General features: G+C 36.9%; 2 protein-coding genes across 4 annotated transcripts in view; one reads left to right on the forward strand and one right to left on the reverse strand.

Annotated features, from left to right (window-relative positions):
• Positions 1–484: 484 nt before the first annotated feature.
• On the forward strand, positions 485–12,390 carry tbc1d7 (TBC1 domain family, member 7). Its single transcript, XM_051655655.1, has 8 exons — positions 485–717; positions 1,997–2,124; positions 2,218–2,298; positions 2,619–2,809; positions 2,878–3,015; positions 4,765–4,910; positions 5,168–5,297; positions 11,081–12,390. The coding sequence occupies exons 2-8, from the start codon at positions 2,013–2,015 to the stop codon at positions 11,165–11,167; spliced, it is 885 nt and encodes a 294-aa protein (XP_051511615.1). The 5' UTR covers positions 485–717; positions 1,997–2,012; the 3' UTR covers positions 11,168–12,390.
• LOC127416315 (phosphatase and actin regulator 1-like) overlaps positions 11,342–15,872 on the reverse strand; it is a 29,120-nt gene continuing 24,589 nt past the window's right edge. For 2 of the 3 annotated variants that reach the window (XM_051655608.1, XM_051655607.1), the window contains exons 11-13: positions 15,653–15,793; positions 15,343–15,419; positions 11,342–12,815 (exon numbers count right to left, since the gene is read on the reverse strand). In XM_051655608.1, coding sequence (XP_051511568.1) covers positions 12,800–12,815; positions 15,343–15,419; positions 15,653–15,793 — 234 coding nt within the window. In that variant the 3' untranslated portion in view covers positions 11,342–12,799. The remainder of the gene's footprint in view (positions 12,816–15,342; positions 15,420–15,652; positions 15,794–15,872) is intronic. The other variant, XM_051655609.1, reaches the window with a different exon arrangement.

Raw genomic sequence — 15,872 nt, forward strand, 5'->3', positions numbered from 1 at the left:
TGACAAAAGTGTTTTTAAATAATCATAATCATCAAGAAATAATAATACAAGATTATTCTACACTAGTCATGCCAGCATTTCTATTTTCCAGAATTTCAGCCTTTAATGAGCCTTTGACTTTTTCACACCACATTACATGTTTTATAACGAGCCCTGGATATCGTCATCATACTTCTCTGCAGCAGTTGATGTAGTTTATGGTAGTATCTAGAAGGTAACCATACGGATGCCAAAAGTCTCGCGAGAGGCGCATGCGACGTTCACAAACTGTTCCTAATTTTTATTTGGAGTCCCACAGAAACCATACACATACATATACCCCTAAACCTAACCATAAACTTACCCCTACTCCTAAATCCAACCCTAACCCTCGCTCTAGTAACAACAAATGCAACTCTCGCGAGACTTTGGCATCCGGACGGTTACCTTCGAGACTTAGCTCTATTTGAGCGCCTCCTGCTGGTTTTATGTGGAAGTACAACAACAAGAGGACATGAATCACATCCGAGGACACAGAGCTGCCAAAATAACAGCCGCATTTACTGCATTTAAAGTTTTCTGTTTAAGAGCTAAGGAGAACAGTTCAGCATCTGTTGAATCTAAACCACAGTCAGATGTTTGAATGTTAAGCTATTAGAACAATAAATCGAAGATCGGATCTCGTCTGAGGAATTCACGCGGATGTGACAGAGGCCTGATAAAGGCTGTGCATTGAAGGTGAATAAACAGCTATTATTAAACTCTTAAACGTGTTAACATGTTTAAAATGAACAGTACAGACATATGTTTCAAACGTAATTGTTGCGCTACAGGCGTGATAATAGTTAAGAAACAATGTAACAGATATTAAAGGGCCAGTATGATTATGATGAACACTTTAAACCAATGTTATTATTTTTTACCCAACAGACATCAAAATAGATATTATAATAGCGAAGTTTATATAGAGAGAATATGCCATGAGAGCGGGTTTTCCTTACAGAAATTTACCATGGTTTTACCATAGTAACTCTTAAAGGGACAGTTCACCCAAAACTGAAAGTTCTCTCATCATTTACTCACCCTCATGCCATCCCAGATATGTGACTTTCTTTTTTGAGCAGAACACAAATGAAGATTTTTAGAATATTTCAGCTATGTAGGTCCATACAATGCAAGTGAATGGTGATCAAAAAGCACATAAAAGCAGCATAAAAGTAATCCATACGACTCCAGTGGTTTAATCCATGTCTTCAGAAATGGTATGATAGGTGTGGGTGAGAAACAGATCAATATTTAAGTAATTTCTTTACTATAAATCTGCACTTTCAAACAGTCCTCCTAAGAGTTCTTCTTCTTTTGTTTTTGGCGATCCGCATTCTTCGTGCATATCGCCACCTACTGGGCAGGAAGGAGAATTAATAGTAAAAAAGGACTTAAATATTGATCTGTTTCTCACCCGCACCTATCATATCGCTTCTGAATACATGAATTAAACCACTGGGTTTTATGGATTACTTTTATGCTGCTTTTATGAGCTTCAAAGTTTTGGTCACCATTCACTTGCATTGTAAGGCGTTGTACACATCTGGGATGGCATGAGGGTGAGTAAATGATGACAGAATTTTCATATTTGGGTGAACTATCCCTTTAAGGAAAATGTGCTTTTTTTTTTCTGGTCGCAATGTGTATCAAGATGAAAATAATAATAACGGAAGGTTGTTTTGATTTTTATTTGATTTTTATTTTTTTTCAAAAAAGGTGGCGAGGGAGCCTTTTACCCCAAACTATTTCTACATACTATAACTATAGTGGTATCATGTACAGTAGATATAATCTTTATAGTACCTTGGAGTTCCAGGGCAATACCATGGTACATGAATGTGGGAATCATCTAGTCCCGTGGTGTACATAAATGGCCATTTCTGTCTTTTAAATAACAAATACCATCATTTGTATAACATAAGGGCTGGGCAGACATGTATCTCAGATGTTCTGTGCTGTTCTTCTGTTCCAGCTTTACATCAGTGACCATGGCTGAAGATCCGCAGAGAAACTTCCGCTCGGCGTACTATGAGAAAGTGGGTTTCAGAGGCGTGGAGGAGAAGAAATCTCTGGAGATTCTACTGAAGGATAATCCACTGGGTAAGAAACATCTGCAATTAAGGAAGGTCACACATTCCTGATGTAAATATAATTTCGTTCTGTTAGTTCAATGCAAATGTTTCAAACATTCAGATGTGGAGAAGTTGAGCACCTTCAGTCAGAGGTTTCCTCTTCCGTCCATGTACAGGATACACGTGTGGAAAATCTTACTGGGTGAGAACATGAATTATTATTCACAAACACTGTTGCATTGTTGTATGATCTATTTCAGATAAATCCACCCCTACACAGCACATAAAAGCAGCATGTCAGATTGTCTCTTCCTGTCTAATCGGGCGTTTCTTGGCCAGAAAAATGGACCAGACTTTATACCAAGGGTCAAAACTCTAGGTCCCTGAACTCCATAGCGCTATATCATTATAATTTGAAAGTTTTACATTCACTTTAAAGCTCGACATTTCTTTCTTGTTAAATATATAGAAAAGTCAAACCAAGTGAAGTTCATTCTTTCTCTTCTGCATTTCTGTACGCAGGTATTTTACCTCCTCACAGCGACTCTCACGCTCTGGTGTCTCGATACCGTGCCGAGCAGTTCGATGACGTCACTGCCGCTTTAACAGCCATGCGGTTCATCCACGCGGCCACGCCCCCTACAGAGCTCTACCTGCGCATGTATCAGCTGGAGAGCCAACAGCTTCCCCGGAGGACTGAGCTGAGAGCACCGGTGAGGAGTGTTTTTGTGTTTGTTTGTGTTGTCATATCTGAGGTTCGTGTTTAATTGTTTTCTTTTAGGATGAGAATGATGAAATTTTCCTGGCTATCGCCCGGGCGATGGAGGAGATCGTCGATGACCCGGTGGACTGCTACTGGCTGATCAGATGCTTCGTCAACCAGTTTAATCACAAGTTTGGAGACTCCATCCCTCACCTGGTAAGTGTGACGTACTGATACAGACTGATACATGGCACAATTGTTGGTGTCCCATTTCTATTTTTAATGCATCAGAGCAATACGTTTTGCACGCAGCTCTTGTTACCTTGTGATTTTGCACTGGAACATGTTAAGAAATCTCTTTTCTCAGTATTTACACAAATGAAAGTGTTGACTCAAGCTCAACCGTTCCAACCTGTTACCACAATTATTGCAAGAAATATTTTTCTTTAATTTATGGGTAATATAAGATTGTCAATAACTACAAACTACAAACACTAGGTAGCTAGCTCCTAATCAGTGATAGCTTTTTTTTAATATAGCTACTTATTACTTTTTCTGTTTTAATTTTTTGTGTTAGAAATGTGCTTAATTTAGGATTCTTCTTCTTTTCAAGGGTGCTTTTGGGGCACTAAACATGCTTAAAAACTCATGAAATTTTGCACACACATCAGAGTTGTCAGCCATTAGGCCTGGGCAAAAGTTCACACATGGGCGTGTAGGGGGGCTCTGAAAACCTCCTTTTTCACCTACAGTCACCAAACTAGGTACATATATTGTTCTCATCAAGCCGGACAACTTTCATAATTGCAGTCATTAGCTCCGCCCAACAGGAAGTCAGACATTTTGGATTGTTTTTTTAATTGCAGGCTCTGAACTTTTAAATACGCCTCGTAGGGGATTCATGTGACTGTCACCAAATTTAGGCAACATTATGCCAAGAAATGGGAAACAGGAAGTGTTTCGTATCTTCTGTGAGCATTTTGTGATTTAGATCAAAATTGAGCTGTATGTTTGGTAATGATGGCTGATCACATGGATATCGCTACTGTGGGTCACAGTCATAGCGCCACCAACTGGCAGCAGGAAGCATGGCACCCATAACAGACTTTGAAATAGTCTTGTTATTTTTATCCAAAATGCTTCTTGATATCTTACATGATATTATCATAGCCACTAGGGTTGCAACGGTATACGGTGTTACCGGTTATAATCTGTACAAGGGACAACACCGGTGTGAAATTTAATACTGGGTAAATTCGTGCATTGTGTTCCAAAAGCCACCGATGGAAATTGACCCATGATGCTCAGGCCCGTCATCGCTGCTTGTAGCTATATTTTTGTTTTATAAATTCTTAATTTAGTTTTTTTAAATAGTTTAAATAGTACATTTATGTAGTGGATATTTTAAATGTAGCTTAATTTAGTTTTTAAAATAGTTTTTTTGGGTATACATTTTGTGTAAGACCTTATGTTAAATAAATAAACTGCTCATAATATTCAGTTTGACCTCCTGAGGTTAAAGAACCCAGCTAATAAATTTATGTTCTTAAAACATTTTCCAAACATTGCATTGTGGTTGTGGGAAGTGTAAAATGTCCAGTTTTCTTAAAGTGAGTAGAGCGTTATTTAAAGGTAGCAAAACATTCCTGAAAACGTGAAAATATCCTGTAAACATATATTTACAACTTCTTTATCAGTTGTTGCTGTCCAATGCTGCACTTAAAACATTTCTTCTAACATTGTGAGAAATGTTATTGGATACAAATGACATTATAAGGATATTACATTAATGTTAGTTTAAAAACATGTTCCTAACCTTTATATAAAAGCCAAAGTAGCCAATGGGAAGGTTTAGCACCTCCTTTCACTGACCATTTGTTAAAAAGCAAACACAATACTTCTACATTTCTCTTATTTGTTTATGAAGCTTTTTCAAGATTCAACCTCTGATTTTATTTCTCTCAGCCGAAGAGTCTGGAGCACTTCCTGTCTCAGGAGGACAGCTGTCTGTTGTCACATCTGAAGATGTCCGGTGGTCTGGACTCTCTGCCGTACTCTCTCTGGTTCAGACGCTGTTTTGCAGGCTGTTTACCAGAGTCCAGTTTACAGAGGTCACACTACAATCCATCACTTAGAGCTGTTCAATGTAGTTTAAACTGATAAACAGAGTCCAGTTATTTCTTTCTATGTTTGGAATATAACACTAGCATACTGCCTACTGTGCAGTATACACTGAAAACTGACCACTATACTGTATACCGCAGAACTAGTCATTATGGTAGTCTGCTTTTCCAGTCATAGCCCAAATGTTAGAATTCCTACTTTAATATTTTCTGTGTTGGCTGTTGGTCGTGTGATTGGTCGGCAGGGTCTGGGATAAGGTCATCAGTGGCTCCTGTAAGATCTTGGTGTTTGTTGCTGTGGAGATTCTGCTCAGCTACAAGATCATGCTGATGGGAATGAGTCAGCCGGAGGGAGTATTTGACTTCCTGTCTAATGTGAGTACACACTTGAACACAAACATCATTTATTCAGCAACATTTTTCCGTAATGGAATATTACAGATTCAATACAGATACACTATATTGCCAAAAGTATCGCTCACCCATCCAAATAATTGAATTCAGGTGTTCCAATCACTTCCATGGCCACAGGTGTATAAAATGAAGCACCTAGGCATGCAGACTGCTTCTACAAACATTTGTGAAAGAATGGGCCGCTCTCAGGAGCTCAGTGAATTCCAGCGTGGTACTGTGATAGGATGCCACCTGTGCAACAAGTCCAGTCGTGAAATTTCCTCGCTACTAAATATTCCACAGTCAACTGTCAGTGGTATTATAACAAAGTGGAAGCGATTGGGAATGACAGCAACTCAGCCACGAAGTGGTAGGCCACGTAAAATGACAGAGCGGGGTCAGCGGATGCTGAGGCGCATAGTGCGCAGAGGTCGCCAACTTTCTGCAGAGTCAATCGCTACAGACCTCCAAAGTTCATGTGGCCTTCAGATTAGCTCAAGAACAGTGCGTAGAGAGCTTCATGGAATGGGTTTCCATGGGCGAGCAGCTGCATCCAAGCCATACATCACCAAGTGCAATGCAAAGCGTCGGATGCAGTGGTGTAAAGCACGCCGCCACTGGACTCTAGAGCAGTGGAGACGCGTTCTCTGGAGTGACAAATCACGCTTCTCCATCTGGCAATCTGATGGACAAGTCTGGGTTTGGCGGTTGCCAGGAGAACGGTACTTGTCTGACTGCATTGTGCCAACTGTGAAGTTTGGTGGAGGGGGGATTATGGTGTGGGGTTGTTTTTCAGGAACTGGGCTTGGCCCCTTAGTTCCAGTGAAAGGAACTCTGAATGCTTCAGCATACCAAGAAATTTTGGACAATTCCATTCTCCCAACTTTGTGAGAACAGTTTGGGGATGGCCCCTTCCTGTTCCAACATGACTGCGCACCAGTGCACAAAGCAAGGTCCATAAAGACATGGATGAGCGAGTTTGGTGTGGAAGAACTTGACTGGCCTGCACAGAGTCCTGACCTCAACCCGATAGAGCACCTTTGGGATGAATTAGAGCGAAGACTGCGAGCCAGGCCTTCTCGTCCAACATCAGTGTCTGACCTCACAAATGCGCTTCTGGAAGAATGGTCAAAAATTCCCATAAACACACTCCTAAACCTTGTGGAAAGCCTTCCCAGAAGAGTTGAAGCTGTTATAGCTGCAAAGGGTGGGCCGACGTCATATTAAACCTTATGGATTAAGAATGGGATGTCACTTAAGTTCATATGCGTCTAAAGGCAGATGAGCGAATACTTTTGGCAATATAGTGTATGTTCCATTGAGAGCATTTGTGACAAAATGTCATTTACCACATTTAAAAAAATGATGATGACAAAAATGCGCTGACAGTAAGGCACTTACAATGGTAGTAAATGGTAAAACACTTTTCAAAAGTGTAGCCGTAACACTTCTCTGTGTTACTATAATTGAATCACTTACTAACCATGTCGGTGTAAAGTTATATCCAATCTATAAATTTAATTGGCATGACCATGTAGCTCAAACTGTTAAAATTATTAGATAAAAATTGTAATTATGATATAAAGTAAGAATTATGAGAATAAATCAATTATGAGATTAAATCATAATTTTAAGATGAAAAAAATCATATATATATATATATATATATATATATATATATATATATATATATATATATATATATACAAAAAATAATAATTCTGACATAGTCAAAATCATAAGCTAAAAAGTTAAAATGAGATTAAAAAGTCATAATTATTAAACAAATATCATATTTATGACAAAAAGGCATAATAATGAGATTAAAAAGGTCAAAATGATGAGATAATAAGTGTCAGTTAGGATATATAACCATAATAATGAGATAATAATAAGATATTAAGCCATAATTAAGAAAATTATGAAAAATCCTAATTATTATGAGAAAGTCAAAATTATAAAGTACTAAATCCTAATTATGAGACTGTCATAAAAGTCATATTTATAACAAAAATTCATAATAATAATAATGAGATTATCTCTCTGTTATGACCTTTGCCATAGTTATGAATTGTGAGATATTCAATTTTGAGATAACCAAATTTATAATTATAAGATGAAAATCCATATTTATGGCAAAAAGTAATAATTATGAGATTCAGTTGTGCTCAAAAGTTTGCATACCCTGGCATTGATTTTGAAAATATGTCTTTTATTTGAGGATAGTGATCATATGAAGCCATTTATCATCACATAGTTGTTTGGCTCCTTTTTAAATCATAATGATAACAGAAATCACCCAAATGGCCCTGATCAAAAGTTTACACACCCTTGAATGTTTGGCTTTGTTACAGACACGCAAGGTGACACACACAGGTTTAATTGGCAATTAAAGGTTAATTTCCCACACCTGTGGCTTTTTAAATTGCAATTAGTGTCTGTGTATAAATAGTCAATGAGTTTGTTAGCTCTCACGTGGATGCACTGAGCAGGCTATATACTGAGCCATGGGGAGCAGAAAAGAACTGTCAAAAGACCTGCGTAACAAGGTAATGGAACTTTATAAAGATGGAAAAGGATATAAAAAGATATCCAAAGCCATGAAAATGCCAGTCAGTACTGTTCAATCACTTATTAAGAAGTGGAAAATTCATGGATCTCTTGATACCAAGCCAAGGTCAGGTAGACCAAGAAAGATTTCAGCCACAACTGCCAGAAGAATTGTTTGGGATACAAAGAAAAATCCACAGGTAACCTCAGGAGAAATACAGGCTGCTCTGGAAAAAGACGGTGTGGTTGTTTCAAGGAGCACAATAAGACGATACTTGAACAAAAATGAGCTGCATGGTCGAGTTGCCAGAAAGAAGCCTTTACTGCGCCAATGCCACAAAAAAGCCCGGTTACAATATGCCCGACAACACCTTGACACGTCTCACAGCTTCTGGCACACTGTAATTTGGAGTGACGAGACCAAAATAGAGTTTTATGGTCACAACCATAAGCGCTATGTTTGGAGAGGGGTCAACAAGGCCTATAGTGAAAAGAATACCATCCCCACTGTGAAGCATGGTGGTGGCTCACTGATGTTTTGGGGGTGTATGAGCTCTAAAGGCACGGGGAATCTTGTGAAAATTGATGGCAAGATGAATGCAGCATGTTATCAGAAAATACAGGCAGACAATTTGCATTCTTCTGCACGAAAGCTGCGCATGGGACGCTCTTGGACATTCCAGCACGACAATGACCCTAAGCACAAGGACAAGTTGACCCTCCAGTGGTTACAGCAGAAAAAGGTGAAGGTTCTGGAGTGGCCATCACAGTCTCCTGACCTTAATATCATCGAGCCACTCTGGGGAGATCTCAAACGTGCGGTTCATGCAAGACGACCAAAGACTTTGCATGACCTGGAGGCATTTTGCCAAGACGAATGGGCAGCTATACCACCTGCAAGAATTCGGGGCCTCATAGACAACTATTACAAAAGACTGCACGCTGTCATTGATGCTAAAGGGGGCAATACACAGTATTAAGAACTAAGGGTATGCAGACTTTTGAACAGGGGTCATTTCATTTTTTTCTTTGTTGCCATGTTTTGTTTTATGATTGTGCCATTCTGTTATAACCTACAGCTGAATATGAATCCCATAAGAAATAAAAGAAATGTGTTTTGCCTGCTCACTCATGTTTTCTTTAAAAATATTACATATATTACCAATTCTCCAAGGGTATGCAAACTTTTGAGCACAACTGTACGTCAAAATTATATGATAGTAATAATTATGAGATAAAAGGTATATAACAAAATAATATGTTAGTTATTAGAAAAAATCATAATTACAAGATATATTATAGTCAAAATTATAAGATAGTAAGTGATAATTAAGAATTATGATTATGGGGGGGCCTGGGTAGCTCAGTGGTAAAATACACTGGCTACCACCCCTGGAGTTCGCTCCCCTTTTCTACCCAGTTTGGAATTCCCAATGCGCTCTAAGTCCTCATGGTGGCGTAGTGACTCGCCTCATCCGGGTGGCAGAGGATGAATCTCAGTTGCCTCCGCGTCTGAGACCATCAGTCCGCGCATCTTATCACGTGGCTTGTTGAGCGCGTTACCGCGGAGACGTAGCGCGTGTGGAGGCTTCACGCTATTCTCCGCAGCATCCACGCACAACTCACCATGCGCCCCACCGAGAGCGAGAACCACATTATAGCAACCACGAGGAGGCTACCCCATGTGACTCTACCCTCCCTAGCAACCGGGCCAATTTGGTTGCTTAGGAGACCTGGCTGGAATCACTCAGCACACCCTGGATTTGAACTCGCAACTCCAGGTGTGATAGTCAGCGTCTTTACTCGCTGAGATACCCAAGACCCCTTTATTTTATGTTATTGATAATTATAAACATTTAAACCTCTGGTCAATCTCATGATTATTGGCGGATGCACTAGAAATCTGGGTTGAACGGTATTGTAACTGATTATGAATTTTAATCTAATAATTCTCACTATATGTATCACATCAATATGACTTAGCATTTTATAATTGTCTCACCAAAGCAAATGTTTTGCTCATGTGGCAAAAACAAGCTTCCATACAATATTGACAACTTTACAGTTCAAATAATAAATGTGTTTTTCTGATTATTTGATTCACATTTCAGCTTATTAGGAAACCTATTGTTTTTGTTAGTATTCTTCTTCTTCTTATTATTCCTGTAGATCTAAATTGCCCAATAACTCAAGATCTCCGTGGTAAAAAGTTTTGAAATTTGGCACATTGATACTACAGGCCATGAGTAACTAACACACCAAAAATGGCCCACGTGAGCCTATAGGTGGCGCTACAGGCCACGCCCCAATTTGTCCATTTTCAAAGTGATGCCATTTCCACCCTATAAGTCCAAAATTTCTGAAACCTGGTATATATGCCTCAATTCTCATGAGGAACAAAAAAGCCTCTAGAACCCATAAAGTCCGCCATGATTCCTGTACAATACATATTTGTCCAAAACTACACAAATCTACTCCTCCTGAACCATAGCTCCAATTGACTTGACACTCGGTATGTATGTGTAGGATACATGTCTTTCAATTTGATATTTAACAAAAATTAATACAATAAAAATGGCTGAAAAATGCGCATTTATGTAAATGTCCACATTGTCTCAATATCCATATGTCCAAAAAAATCTAACGCCATTTGGACTAATGTTTTTTCCAACCTAACAGGCTTTAAGATGACATCACTCTGAAGTACTGTGCAAAATTTCACCTTGATATGTCAAAAGATGACAGAATTACAGTTTACTATTATTTATCGCTAACGCTAAAATAATGCTTTACAAATCCTCTAGTCATAAAACCGATACTTTGATACAATCACCAGTTCATATGAAGACTCTTGCGATGTTTAATAGCAAATTAATGAAATGTTGTGTACATGTGTGAAGTACATGTCTATATCATGTCAATTTTTACATAATTTGCAGTTTTGAGGAGGAATCCGCATTTCTGCTTACAGATTTAATTCTGCTATGTGTTTAGAAACCGAGGGAAAAGTAGAAATTATTTTCTGCTGTAATGGGCATTATGTCACAAATGCTGTCGATATGAGCTAAACTTGTACTGAACCCAAAAACAATCCCTTAAATATTTTTCTGTGATTTAGCTTTTTCTCTAAATTCTCCAACATGCATGTTTAAAACACTACTAAACCCCTGAACACTTTTGCAGTTACTCTTACATTGATCGCATTCTCTCTACAGATGCCGCAGGAAAACACAGACGCCATAGTCACAAAAGCCATAGACCTCTGGCACAAACACTGCGGGACGCCCATGCACTCTGTATGAGACCAGCACACTGTTTATGCTAATGAGGACATCAGTACTTTTTTGGCTTTTTTAAATGTGACTGAAACTTCAATTTCAACATCCTGACTTCGGAGGCCATTGCATTACAACTATACTTTGTAAACGCTGCTAGCAATCCGATTTCTGAACTGACAAGAAACACAAGCTGACAAATCGCGGTTTGTTTTTATTACGTTTCTTTACTCGAGGATCTGCATACATAATCCCAGAGTGACAGTCACATGACATGCACATGCGCTCTCTTTGCGGGTTTCTGAGCTAATAGCAGCAGCGCAAGAGAGCGACGTTAAAGAACTGTAAACGGAAAACACATCTTAATCATTCAAAACATGACTTTTGCTCTTCTGTGTGTTAAACACTTAAATTAAATGTGAAAATTCTGTCGTTATGTTCATGTCGTTTCAAACTCGTATGCACAAAAGGAGAAATTTCCTATAAAACTACAGCTCATAGTGACTTCAGCTGTTAAGCTCCAAAAGTCCAACACAAATGACAGCATATGGGTTTGGAACGACATTAATAATAACGTTAATTTTCATTTTGGTTTTTCCTTTAATGTTCAATGCCCTGCCAATGTGTTTAAGTATAAAAGTCATTTAAAAATATTTATAAATATTAACAAAACATTTTTGTCACATGTTGTTGCAATTTCTGTGTGATCACTGAGAATAAAATTATATATAAAAAAAAATAATAATAACACTGATTGTTTCGTCCCTCTTGAATATGAACGCCCGTTTTGGTTTCATTTTGGCAACATGACGCCCTGTAGATCAGGCAGAGTTTAAAGGGTGTGCTCCAAACAAAACGGCCTACACCCTACTTAGCAAACTTCAGCCAAACGCTTGTTTATCAGAGTGAAGGGTGTTTAACCGCAGAGACAAAAGAGCAATAAACAGACAAAAACATCAAGAATACAATCAAGGCTTTAACGCATTATTGCTTTGTCCTGTCACATCCGTCAAGATCTCCTCCACTGTGATTGGTCGGTGTAATGTGGGCGTGTCACGATAGAAGTTTTTGAAGTTGTAACATGGTTTTGTGACTCCAAAAATGCAGTAGAACAGAAAACTGTGAATTAAAAGACAGATATTTGTAATTTTGCTTGTAATAACACAAGTTGTACTCTGTATAAAAGTCTTTTCTGTTGTGTTTCTGTGTTTTGAGAGCAGAAATAAAAGATGAATTATTTAGAAAATCCACCACGTTATCTGTTGCATTAAAAACTGTAATTCGGGAAAATAAAAATTAATGGCGAAAACACATATAATTCAGTTTTTAAATGTTATGTTTTAGAATATACATGTATATCATCCGCACAAAACAGCTCTCTTTCTCGCACACACACACACACACACACACACACACACACACACACACACACACACACTGGCCCCATTGACGTCAATCTTAAAATCTTTCCACTGTGAATTGGCCGGTGTACGCAGGGCAATATTCCTGGAGGGTGAGCATGGGCTCAGTGAGACTTTCCTCCGTGGTGATTCCTGATCAAAATTCGCACTAGTCTCTCTTTAGTCTTAGATCAATGCATCTGATTAAAGTTTAACAGCTCCTAAAAAAAAGCGTTCACTGGTTCCATCATAGTTTCCGCTACGGTCGATGAAATCTGCAATGGAGGTAGAGAAAAAAAGATTGTCTGTTTTCAGCATAGCATTCTAGCATGCTTCTCATACTATTTCTGTAGTGTGTATAGTGTGGATAGTATGTACATTTGCTGTTTCATGAATAAAGTCTTAATCGTGGGTGTAAAAATGCATTAAAATATTCACACTTTGTGAGTAAATCATTCAAACTCATTCTTACGTAAATTGTGATATTTTTGAAAGATAGTTTTACAAACAATTTACACCAAATGGACAATTTACACAAAGTTTCTACCTTCGTAAAACTAGCCATGCGTAATTTATCACAATGTAAATTGTCCACAAATATTGGTGTAAATCGTTCGTAAAAATACTTTCATAAAATGCAAAAGCATGGTGCAATAATTTACTCAAGATCAGTTTTACAAACGTTTTACAAAGTAATTTTGCATAAATTGGTCACAAATTTCGGTGTAAAACTATTTTCATAAAACGCAGAATAAACATTTTACACAAATTTCGGTGTAAAACCATTTTCATAACGCAAAATAAACATTTTGCACAAATTTTGGTGTAAAACCATTTTCATAACGCAGAATAAACATTTTACACAAATTTTTGTGTAAAACTATTTTCATAAAACGTAGAATAAACATTTTACACAAATTTCGGTGTAAAACCATTTTCATAAAACGCAGAATAAACATTTTACACAAATTTCGGTGTAAAACTATTTTCATAAAACGCAGAATAAACATTTTACACAAATTTCGGTGTAAAACCATTTTCATAAAACGTAGAATAAACATTTTACACAAATTTCGGTGTAAAACCATTTTCATAACGCAGAATAAACATTTTACACAAATTTCGGTGTAAAACCATTTTCATAACGCAAAATAAACATTTTGCACAAATTTCGGTGTAAAACCATTTTCATAACGCAAAATAAACATTTTGCACAAATTTTGGTGTAAAACCATTTTCATAACGCAGAATAAACATTTTACACAAATTTCGGTGTAAAACTATTTTCATAAAACGCAGAATAAACATTTTGCACAAATTTCGGTGTAAAACTATTTTCATAAAACGTAGAATAAACATTTTACACAAATTTTGGTGTAAAACCATTTTCATAACGCAGAATAAACATTTTACACAAATTTTGGTGTAAAACTATTTTCATAAAACGTAGAATAAACATTTTACACAAATTTCGGTGTAAAACTATTTTCATAAAACGTAGAATAAACATTTTACACAAATTTCGGTGTAAAACTATTTTCATAAAACGCAGAATAAACATTTTACACAAATTTTGGTGTAAAACCATTTTCATAAAACATAGAATAAACATTTTGCACAAATTTCGGTGTAAAACTATTTTCATAAAACGCAGAATAAACATTTTGCACAAATTTCGGTGTAAAACTATTTTCATAAAACGCAGAATAAACATTTTACACAAATTTCGGTGTAAAACTATTTTCATAAAACATAGAATAAACATTTTGCACAAATTTCGGTGTAAAACTATTTTCATAAAACGTAGAATAAACATTTTGCACAAATTTCGGTGTAAAACTATTTTCATAAAACGTAGAATAAACATTTTGCAGGGTAAAACATTCGTAAAACTTTTCAAAAAACCTAAAAGCATGATGCAATTTACTCAAGACTACTTAAACAAGCATTTTACACAGACATTTTGCATAATTGTCCACAAATTTTGGTGTAAAAGATTCATAAAACTATTTTTATAAAACCCAAATGCATTATGCATTAATTTACGCACAGCTGGTTTTATGAATGTTTTACAAAGAAATATCACGTAAATTGTCCACAAAACTACTTTCATAAAATGCAAAAGCATGGTGCAATAAATTACGCAAAACTGGTTTTACACAGAAATTTTGCATAACTTGTTCACAAATTTAGGTGTAAAACATTTGTAAAATTATTTTCATAAAACGTAGAATAAACACAGAAATTTCAGTGTAAAACATTTGTAAAATTATTTTCATAAAACATAAATTAAATGTTTTACACCAAACTTTTTCATAAATTGTCAATAAATTTCAGTGTAAAACGCCCAAAAACTATTTTCATAAAATCATAGAACAAGACAGAAATATAACGTAAATTGTCCACAAATTTTGGTGTAAAACGTTCAGAAAACTATTTTCATGAAACATAAAAAGAACATTTACAAATAAATTTTTTGCGTAAATTGTCCACAGATTTCTCTGTAAAACTGTTTTCATAACGCAAAAAAGTATAGTGCAATAATTTACACAAGACTGCTTTTACGAACATTTTATACCGAAATTTTATGTAAATTGTCCATGATAAGTGTGTGGATTGTACATGAATGATTTAATACATTTGCCAATATTTGCACTGTACAACAGAGCACACTGCTCCGACAGAAACTGTATCCCACAACACAATGCGCTTGATCTTGCATTTGCATTGCAGCTTCATAAATAGTACTATGCAATTATGAACATACAAGATAGACTTGCAAGAATGTATGTGCTTGATCACCTGGTTAGATGTCGACTCGACTCGTGCACCTCCATCTCTGTGCTCTTAAACTCGTTGAGTTCTTTACGTATGGCAGCCTGCAAGAGACATAAACCCATGCAAAACAGTTTTTTTTTTTAGTACAAATGCCTAAGCATCCCTTAAAAACACTGAATTTACCCAAGAAGCAAAATTGTGTAAGATATTAAGGCTTGTTTTCAGAAAATAAATCTTGAATATATGTGTGTTTTGACTTGTTCCGCTGGCAGATTCTCAGATTCTCTCATCATTTACTCAGTCTTATAAGGTGGACAGTTTAAAGCAGGTGAACCTTGTCTGCAGCAGTGAGTCGTGTCCAGGGTTTGTCCGCTCGACGGTCGTAATCCTGAGCTTCCGCAACTTCTACATAATCGCTAAAGCGGATGAGAATCTTCGCCTCTCTGAGCTCCTCTACGGTCGGCCTCTGACTCAACTACACATACAGAATAGATAGGAAATGTAATTAAAGCTCTAAGAAGCAGAGCCCTGCCATTTCTACAGCAGTCTACAAG

This window comes from Myxocyprinus asiaticus, chromosome 25 (genome assembly GCF_019703515.2).
Source record: "Myxocyprinus asiaticus isolate MX2 ecotype Aquarium Trade chromosome 25, UBuf_Myxa_2, whole genome shotgun sequence".
NCBI lineage: Eukaryota > Metazoa > Chordata > Actinopteri > Cypriniformes > Catostomidae > Myxocyprinus > Myxocyprinus asiaticus.